Source organism: Sturnira hondurensis, unplaced genomic scaffold (genome assembly GCF_014824575.4).
Source record: "Sturnira hondurensis isolate 20B ecotype Veracruz unplaced genomic scaffold, ASM1482457v3 Scaffold0008761, whole genome shotgun sequence".
Taxonomy (NCBI): Eukaryota; Metazoa; Chordata; class Mammalia; order Chiroptera; family Phyllostomidae; genus Sturnira; species Sturnira hondurensis.
This window is the reverse complement of record NW_028081392.1, coordinates 1,583,419-1,593,448: the sequence shown is the minus strand read 5'-3', so window position 1 is coordinate 1,593,448 and position 10,030 is coordinate 1,583,419. Positions and strand designations below refer to the sequence as shown.

At 57.4% G+C, this 10,030-nt stretch overlaps 1 protein-coding gene across 4 annotated transcripts in view; it reads right to left on the bottom strand.

The window, feature by feature from the left end:
- Positions 1-3,356: 3,356 nt before the first annotated feature.
- CHST3 (carbohydrate sulfotransferase 3) overlaps positions 3,357-10,030 on the bottom strand; it is a 36,208-nt gene continuing 29,534 nt past the window's right edge. For 3 of the 4 annotated variants that reach the window (XM_037055834.1, XM_037055836.1, XM_037055835.1), the window contains exon 3: positions 3,357-9,222. In XM_037055834.1, the coding sequence (XP_036911729.1) occupies positions 7,938-9,222 (1,285 nt within the window). In that variant the 3' untranslated portion in view covers positions 3,357-7,937. The remainder of the gene's footprint in view (positions 9,223-10,030) is intronic. The other variant, XR_005067859.1, reaches the window with a different exon arrangement.

Below are 10,030 nucleotides of genomic sequence, written 5' to 3'. Positions count from 1 at the left end.
TTGATGTTTCTCTCCCTCTCTTTCTCCCTCCCTTCCCCTCTGTCTAAAAATAAATAAATAAAATATTTTTTTAAAAAGGCATCCAAATCAGCGAGTTCAAAAACTGCTTTGAACAGTGGGAAAAACGACTCAACAGGTGTAGTGCATCAAATGCAGAATGCTTAGACTGAAGTTTCAACATGTAAAAATGAATACACATTTTTAAATAAATAAATTCCATTCTGGGGGGCTAATGTAATGAATGGAGATGCAGCTGTGGCCCTCTGGGCCTGTTATTTTCTCACTTTGGGCAGATGTGCGTTCATGGAGAAGAGGTCTCGTGGAGGTAAACCGTCAGCCCGAGCGCTGACACCGCCGCCTCATTATTGGAGAGACCAGAGGCAATGGTGGCCCGCCCGTCCCCCAGCAGCTGCTCCTTGTGCCTGTGGGCGTGACAGTCCCCTGTGACCCACCACCTCTTGTTTCCAGGGACTGTCGGATCCCTACCAATCCCTCACACTTTACTCTGGAAACTTACACTGTGCTGTGGAAACTTCCAGCCGCCTGTGTGTTTATTTTGGGGCCCACACTTGCTCCAGAATTCTGGAGTGGGGTTCCTCCGTGGGACAGTGCTGAGGAAAGAATACTCCCCCAGAGCCGCCTTCAGCCAAAGACGGACAGGAATGGTGTAGACGTACTCCAGGCTCCGTTGCTCAGCCCTCAGTAATTCTAAGGCCAGGGCTTCATACTTTTAGGGAGGGGTTCTGCTCCACTGGCCCCGTGGCAGCTGGCTCCTGGCTATCTTCCCTCCCTCCTCCCCTGTAGGCCGTCTGAAGCTCTCAAATAAACTGATTGCTCTCAAACCCTGTCTTAGCATCGGCTTCTGGTGTAACTCAAACCAAGACACCCGATTTTCAAGAGGAAGCACAAATCTGGTTTTTATATAAAACTCCTTAATTTTTAAGTGTTGGCCTCTAATGCCAATTGTTAAAAACAAAACCAGACACTGTGTGGGCCACACAGCCACAGGGTGGATCTGGTCCAGGGGAGCAGGGCTGCGTGTGCCCCTGCACCCGGCCTTGCCCGGCACGTCCCCTGAGTTCTTGGACAGGGGACGTGGCTGGGGCTGTTGGGCGGTTTCAGCAAGGTGGCCTTGGTCCTCCCCTCCATCTTTTGGGTGTGCCCCTCCTTGTCACGTTCCCTGCCTCCCTCCCTCACTCCCTTCTCTCACTCTGGAGTTCCTGGGCAAGCCTTTCTGCTGAGGCCTTCCTAAAGCACACAGCAGCATTTAGCCAGGGGGTTACTGGCTACTAGAGAGTTATATCTCCAGCAGACCTGTTTACTGTTGGTGACCTCTGTCCAGCCATTTCAGAAATAGCTCCGTCAAGGACCCCTAGCTCCAGTTTCTCAGATCAATTGTGTCTGTCCTGCGGCATTTACGCCTGGCCTGGGCTCCCTGGGGTCTTCACTCTGGGGGGGAGGGTAATGTCACCTGTAGGCGGGGGCTGAGTGGAGAAAGCCCAGGACCAAGGGCTTCAGGCACCAGCAGGTTTTATGGTGGCAGCATGGATGCTTTGAGGCCGCAAGCTCTGACCCACCGGCGTCTCCACAGGCCAGCTCTTGCTCCTGGCCCGCAGCTCAGTGAGATGAGTGGGAAGGTGGGCTGGGGCCCTGAAACCTGACCCTGGACTTTTCCTCTCCGGCCTCTTCTGGTCTGCTCATCCTGGCTTTTAGTGCTATACACCTAGACTTGCAGGTTTCTGACTGCTAGACTGTTCCGTAGGATGCCAGGGTCTTGAAAGATGTTGTTTGGCAAAAAAAAGTCTTTATGATAAAAGAATCCGCCCATAAAAACGGTTCTGAGTAAATCCTAGCGATCTGGGTCAAAGGACAGCCAGATGTCTCAGGACCTTGACTGGGGTACACGGTGGCCCCCTAAGAGCAGCCAGACGACCACAGTGCCTCCGAACACACTCAGGGCCCCCACGCTGGGTGTGCCCGGGGGGCTCCCGGAGTAAGCGCACATCACACTGCTCCTGTCTGGGTCCAGCTGACTGTCACTCCCGGGAGACCCTGCGGGGTATTCAGCTCCTTCCCAGCATTGGGTAACTTGGGGTGTAGTAGGGGACAAGTCCGAGGCCCAGAGAGGTCTGGGAGTGAGGGGAACAATAGCTTTTGGTCTTGGCTGGCGGCTGAGGGGTGAGTGGGGAAGGTGCCGGAGCACCTCCACTGTATTGTCAGGGCAACTTGTCCCTCCAGGGGACCATCTGTGGTAGGAAACGCAACCGGGAAATGAAACTAAATACTCCGGGTCCCCAGAAGAGTGGAGACAATGGTGGCACCTGTCTGGGGGCGGTGCAGTGGCCGGCCATTGCACTCGGGTTGGGTGTCACTGTGAGGACGCCTCTGTCCTACGGCTGGGAGGGAACCGGTTTGCGCTCCTGAGGCCTGGTCTGGGTGAACCGGCACAAACGCAGGTGTGCCTTTTGGGGGAGTGGTCCCAGTTCCTAAAATCGCGTCTTACCCTGTCACTCCAGGTGCCACTCCTGTCCCTAGGGCTCGGCTCTTTTCTGTCTCTCCATGGCTCCTGCTTCCCCATGCCCCCCAAACCCACAAAGGTCCACCAGCGCTGCCTTCCTGTGTCCCAAAATGAGCCTTCTCCCCGGGGAAACGCCCGTTCCCTCTAGATGGCCGTGAGGAGACAAAAGGGTGGAAATCTAATTCACACTAAAATTGTTATGACTGACAGAGCAATGTAATTGCAATTTGAAAGGGTTCCATTACACTTTTTAGTGGAAAACATCCTTAGAAACCTCCTCATGGGGCTTTGGAGATTCTGCCGAAGGCCAAGCAAAACCTCGGGCGCTGTTTCAAGGCATGAAGCCCATCAGTGCAGCTGTTCTGGGTGACAGGGCTGACTTAATCTCTAAAAGGCTTTTGGAACAAAGGCTGTGAACCACTGAGTACACTCCTCAGTGTAAAGAAAAGTGGGGCTGAGATTTGGCAGGTTACTTGTCTAATGTCACAGGGCCAGATGGTGGCAAAGTTGGGACTTGTCCCCAAGAGCCCTGACCTTTAGGCAGTGCTCCTGTTCCTGCCCCCTAATGCCTGGGTATTTATCTCCCCGACCTCATTCCTGTAGCCAGCTGCACAGTCACCACCAGCTCCACTGCCCGGTGGCCCACAGCATATTCACTGCGGCCCCCACGCTCAGCCACACTTCCCTTCTGCCTCTCACTCCTCTGGAGGAGCCAGGGTTTCCTCTGCTCTGCTTTGTGCTAGAAGCTACCCCATTCCTCCGGCCGCCGATTTTCTCCTGTTTGTTGTTATGATTGCTGTTGAGAATAAGTGCAAAAGGAAGGCAGACACACTTCACATTTTGCTCATTGCATGTTTCATTTTTAATTAAATAAGTCAAGTAAGCCATCAAGTGATGGGTTCACATTCGGTTCCACAAAGCAGACCCTGACTGGTGGTGGCTGCCAGCTCTCTGAAGGGCAGCTCCCTTGTTTCCAGGAGACAGCGGATTAGAGCCATGGCAAGGACATCTGGGACATCAACGGCATGGGGCTGGGAGCAATGAGGCCGGGCAGAATGAACTGCACTCTACACATACGCACATGCGGACACATATGTACACATCACAGCCACACATGACCATGCAAGGAGTGTCCGGTGCCATGCGGCCATGAAACATGACACGGGGCGAGGTCTTGGCAAAAAGACAGCTTGCAGGGTCCAGGAGGGAGCAGGGGAGCCATGCAGGCTTGGGCCAACGCACACAGATGAGATGGGGACTCGGGGCACCCAGGCCAGGCCTGGTGTCCGAGGAAGCAGGGACATGGGGCAAATCTGAGTACGATACGAGCTAGGCTCAGGTGGATGGCGCTGTGACTGTATCCTTGGAAACACGTAACTGATTGGTCCCCCGGGCAGTCATGGAATGACAAAGGACACAAGACCAAGGATCTTGAAGCTCTTAAGACATCCGAAGTCGACAGTTCTGCTTCGTCCCTTTGAGGTCAAGAGCAGCTCCGACTATTCCTGAAACCGTGGCAGTGGAGAGGCAGCGTGGCTGCACTCAGGAAGCCCTGGGCCTCCTCCCTCCCGTCCAGCTAGACCACGGCCTGCGGATCCTCACAAGTGAACTCAGGAAGCTGAGGCCCCCGGGTTTCAGCGGATGCTCCTTTCAGTTTGTACAGATTGACAAGACCCATTTGGGTTCTGCAGGCATCCGCTCCCCCACCCTCCTCTCCCCGTAGCTCTTCCTGACTCAGGGACTGCCCTTCTGAGACCTGCCACTGCACTCAGCCTTCCGGGATTGGAGTGGTAGGGGTCTGCCTGGGGGACGCAGCCACTCGGTCCTCTGCTCTTGTCCTTCACAATTCAGGGCTATCTAGGGACAGGCCCCACAGCCCACACAAACAGACCCTAGAGTGGGAGGGTCCCCCAGGGCTGGAAGACACCTGCAGGGTCAGGGACCCCCTGACCTCCTGCTGGAACTTGTTCTGTTGTCCGACAGATGGCAGAGGCGGCAGGGAGAGATGCCACTGTTGTGGCTGGCATGGGCGTCTTCTGTTCTTCGGGGTTCAGTCAGCAGCCACCCCATCAGACTGGCCTCTGGCTGATGGTGCCGGCAGGTGGGGAGGAAACTCTTCATTTTGAACAATTTTTTTTCTGTTCATTTAGTTATTTATTTTCAAGTGTGTGCATCACATAAAGGGACAAAGCCTAGATAGAATTCCTCACGCCTCTCAATCTTAGCAATAAACCGGTGACAACCTGTGGGGGCGTGTGACAGAGCTGCCCCCTCCGAGTGCTCCCAAAGACCCCCCTCCCCGGTGCGCTCATCCATGCCAAGGTTCACAAACAAGGCACAGAAGAGAAGCCAGAAATGGGCAGTGGCCGCGATGGCTAGTGGCTGTCAGACACTGCCCCGTCTCACCACGGTCTGGAATGTTCGGAGCTATTTATATAGGCCAGGCTAAAAGGATCTTCTTCAAGAAGAAAAAAGTAAGTAAGCGCGCATTGCTGAATGGGCCTCCTGTTCTGGGGAAGCCGGCGGCTGTGGGGTGAGGCCTCAGCTGCTCCCTCTGTCTCGGGGCGGGTGGGTGCTGCGGAGCAGACGGCTCCTGGTGGATGCACGGCAGCAGAGAACGCTGGGGAGGAAGGCGCTCGCCCCCACCCAGACCGCCTTCCCCAGCAAAGTTCCATGCGGAGAACCCCGACCAGGGCTCCAACCAGACCCCTGCCAAGGGAAGGCAGCAGTCACCCCACCCTGTCCTTCCCCAAACCCCCAGGGTTCCCGGGGCAACGCTCACTCAGGTTGTGTCCTGTTTCAGGGGCCTGGGTGAAGGTTTTGCAGCAGAAAGGGCCTTTTTGTTGCCTCTTCAAATCAACAACAGCAAACCAAGGAATCTCCTCAAACAAAAGCCTGGGACCACCGTGACTCTCGCAGTCTGGGTTGAGTTCCCTGTTGTATTCTGAATTGTCCTGGAGTGTCCTGGTGTGGGGTGAGTGCGCAGTTTCTATTATTATCAGTTTGTCTTTCTCGATTTGGGTACAGCTTTGAGTCCCTGCAAATAATCATGTATTTCTGTCTCTTCTTTTTCACAAAATAAATAAATCAAGTCGACTGGCAGTGTACACACTGCCAATGTCCTGAGAAGTCCCGAAGGTCTCCAGAGCTCAGGGTGGAGGCCTTGGCCCCGGACATGGAAAGAAAGGAGGCAGTCTGCTGTCCACACTAGGAGGACCCGGGAAGAACCCTGGACAGAGGAGCATGCCCCCGCCAACCCCGGGGGAGGGGCAGCACAGGGAGCAGGGCAGGGGCTGGGGAAGAACTACCGGGACTTCTGGGCCTGCCAGAAAAATCCCGGCCCCCCTCTGTCCCGAGGTCAAGTTCTCAGGGCTGGAGTCCCTTTGGACCCCAAATTCGAGCCAGCTCCCTGCACAACTTATTCTTGGGCTGGGAAACCTAGAGTGGAGACCTCCTTGAATAGCCGAAGTCCATGGTGATGCAGACCCAGCAGCTCAAGGACGCTGATTATAATGGACCCCGGAGACGGCTACCATCCTCACCTTTTCAAAGGGCAGTTTCCAGCCAAACGTGCCCCTGCCTTCCCCGCAGCAACGCCGGGGGTACCCAGAGCCTGTGCCTCCCTCTCCTGCACACTCCTCAAGCTGAAACGCAGCCCCCTGGGTTTGACAGTGGGACGGGTCGGACGGAGAGGTCGTCCAGGAAATCAGAAACTGGCCTCGGTGAACTGTCACAGCTTCCTGCAAGTTCTGAGATGGGCTGAGCTTTGCTCCTAGGCTTGGGTTGGAGGTGGGGAAAGCCTTCCACTTCGGGGACATTGCTGCTTGGTCATAGGCCCTGACCCCTCAGGAAGTATGATGGGGCCTGGGAGAGAGATTTAGATCTGGCCTGTTCTCGGGGCAGGGGTGAGGGCTGCTCATCTGTGCTGCTCCTGGACAGGTGGCAAAGAATGCCGGTGGGTTCTGAGACTCGTTTCACATGGCGTTGAGACAGAAAAGCCTGGGTGGGCCGTCGCATGGCCACCTAGGCTCTGCTCCTTCTGGGAGGAGGCTCTTCCTCCTCCCCCTCCTCCTCTGCCTCCAGCAAGAGCCGGAGCGCTTCCCTGGCCCTCCCAGAGCCCCAGCCCCTCGGGCACAGATTGCTTCCAAGAGGCACTTCGGCAGAAACAAAAATGAAAACACAGCCACAAAACAAAACACCAAGCCATAAATACCCTAACCACCCCCCAAAAAAAACCAGAAAACAAATACCCAGCCCATCCCAAGTTAAGCAATACTCTTCCCAGAGCCCTAAAGGAGGAATTCCAGACACTAACCATGTAACTCTGGCTACCAACCAAGGGCTGACCTCTGTTCCTGTCTTCTCAGGGGAGGGGCTATCCCCATGGGACCTCTCCTCCGGGAGCACTGACTGCCATCAGGCCCTGCCCCACAGGGGCCCGGTTGGAAGCTGCAGGACCCAGAGGTGCCTGTTGCTTCCAGGGGTCACAGCTGCTTCTGCCAGTCTGGCCTGAGGCAGCCTTCAAATACGGACACGTGCTAGGACACCAGCCAAGCTGGGATGGGGACTCCAGGCTGTAGTCACGCGAGGGTCAGCAGCACCATTGCAAAATATCCTTCCTGCCATCAGTGAGGACGGGAACGGGCCAGTGGAGGCAGCCCTGAGACTCCAAGTGGACACGGGGTGTGGACTCGGCAGTTCTGTGTCCACTGTTCACCCCAACCCAGTCAGAGAGCGGGGCTGCGGCCCGCGGCCGAATTTCCTTCCCCTGCTCCCACATCATTAAAAGCTCCTCCAAAGTGTGTGATACAGATAAACCCTGTGGGCCTAAAGCAGTGGGAAAGCTTGTGTCCACATATGCGTGTGTGTGGGATTGTGTCTTTATGATGTTTCCCACGTGTGTGGTATGCATGTAGTCCTCGTCTCTGTGCCTGTGCGTGTGTTTTGCAGCCCTTTACAGAGGGGCCCACCCAGAATCCACGGCCTGTTGTGTAGAAATCCAGAGACTGTGCTCAGTGCCCACAGCCCCTTCTCGCTGTCAAATGTTTGGACTGTGGCCCACGAGGTCTACATGCATTATGTGTGCTCAGGTGCATTTCTGTGTGCATGTGTGTGTGCCGTGTGTAGGAGAGATACTGTCAATAGGCTGGGCCTGCTTGGGCCTGCCCCATGGGTCTTGGTTTGATGGCCCTCAAGGGGGCAGGGCACTGTCCTGTTCTCAGCAAGAAACCCCAGCCCACCGCCAGGGCCATGGTGGGGGAGCTAGCTGCCTGGGGGCTACTTCTACAGCAGGGGGGTGGCCTGCTCCCTGCGCAGCTGCCTGTCATCCTCTGCAAGAGCCACCAGCTCACAGCTGGCCTGTGTGTGAGGAAGGCAGGGTGGCACTTTCATGAGGAGGGTTGCACGCGGCCCCAGGCCCCTACGTGACCCAGAAGGTGCCTCGCTCCTCCAGCAGGCTGACAGAGCGGTTGGTGAGGGAGGCGGCGTCCTGCGCCAATCTATAGCCGAAGAGGTGCATGGCGGGGCCGCAGGCAGCCTGCACCACCTGCGCCAGCTTGAAGGGCATGCTGAAGCGCCACTTCTCAAACTGCTCCGAGGAGTTCTTCTGCGTGGAGTAGATGCCGCTGCTGTCCCGGGACGCCTGAGTGTTCTTCTGGATCCAGTCCTCCACCTGCGGGGTCAGGGGGATGCCCGCAAAGCGGTACATCTCCCGGGCCTTCTCCAGGGGCCTGCGGGCCACATCCTCGTAGCGGACCAGCATGTAGCGGCCCCGCAGCCAGGCCGGCTGCCGCAGGCCCAGCTCCGCCGACAGGCGGATGCTCTCGCAGTTGCCCCTCAGCCGCTGCACCTCCTCCTCTCTCAGCTGGTCCTGTCCCTCGGCCAGCCACTTCTTCCAGGTCTCGTACTTGCCAGCGAAGGCCACCATGCGGGAGGCCAGCACGGCCCGGGGGTCGCGCACCAGCTGGATGACACGTAGGTCCAGCCGGGGGTCCTCGGCCAGGGGCTGCAGGAACTCCAGCTGCCGGATGCGGACGGCCTTGAGCGCCATGTGCTCCTTGCGGCGGCAGGCCTCGGCGGCCAGCGTCACGTTGAGCGGGCCGCAGCGGCGGTTCTTGCAGTGGTACTTCTCGAAGACCTTCTTGACGAAGGGCGTGCACACGGGGTCCTCGCAGAGCGAGCGGCTGGAGCCGCGGCGGAACATGAACTGGGTCAGGTGGTCCTCGGGCAGGGGGCTGATGAAATGCTCCAGCACGTACAGGTCGCACAGGAAGAGCTGCTGGAGCACGTCGCGGTAGACCAGGGCCGAGCCGGCTGCGCTGGCGCCTCCCGGCTCGAAGGACACCGTGCGCTCGATGTGCCACAGGGGCTCGAAGAGGTAGAAGATGTTGCCCTGCTGGTTGAAGAACTCACCCACGAAGGAGGAGCCGGTGCGGGTGGTGGCCATGAGGAGGACGTGGCGCCGGGGTCGGGGCTTCGCAGGGCCGGGGGGCTCCTCCTCCTCCCCGACCTGCCTCTCGGTCTCCTGGGCGGGCTGCAAGCCCAGCTGCAGACTGAAGTTTCGCAGGCGGCTCTGCAGCTGCGTGAAAGCCGAATCAAGCTCACTCAGGGACAGGAGGGATGCGTTCTCAGCCAAGACCAGGGCTGGGTCAGTGCTATTGGCATCTACCAGGGACTGGGGGATCTGTTTCAGCTTGTCGGAGACCCTGTGAGGACAGGGGGAGACCAGGGTCAGTAACTGGCTGGAGACTCCACCCCCTGGGTAGCCCCCCAGGCTGATTACCCAAAGCCTGTCTTAGTTGGGTTTCCCCAGAAGCCAACTTAGGCCAAGAATTTGAGGGTTAAGAGGTAGTTGATTTGGGACACAGTTACAGGAGAAAGTGGTAGGGGGGTAGGGAAGAGAAGTGAGGTGCAAAAGAAACCCATAAAGGATGAGCAGGTGGCTCCTGAGGGCACATCACTGACCGGGGAGGGGGGTGGGCCCCTGAGAGACAGCCTGGGACACACCCCAGGATTCTCTCTCCCAAGGGGTGAGGCTTCCTGCCGGCCTCAGCAGCACGCAGGTGGAGGGAGTGCGCTCAGGGGAGAGTGGCAGGGGCTTGCAGCAGGCTCCTGCAGGCACGGACGGACGGGCACAGTCCATGCTGAGCAACACAGGCAGGGCACGACTCAGCCCAAGTCCCACCTGTCTTGGTTGATGCTTTCCTGCAAGTACTATGTGCCAGGCACTGGGCTAAAAGCTTTTATACTTTCTCATTTTAGCTTTACAGTTAGGCGGGTCTCCCCATTAAGCCTTGTTTCAGAGAAGAACTTAAGATAGAAAGTGACATAATGTGTCTAAGCTGTCACAGCTGGAAAGGGCCAAAATTAGCATTCCAACCCAGGTGGCCCGTGTCCAGAGCCCAAACCTCACCAAGGGGGACTTGTGCCCGCCCCGCCACGTGGGCGCAGGAGGGCCTCACGGGCATGGGTTGCAGGGTTGCCTCTGCAGGCCCAGGGTGGCTGATGGCCACC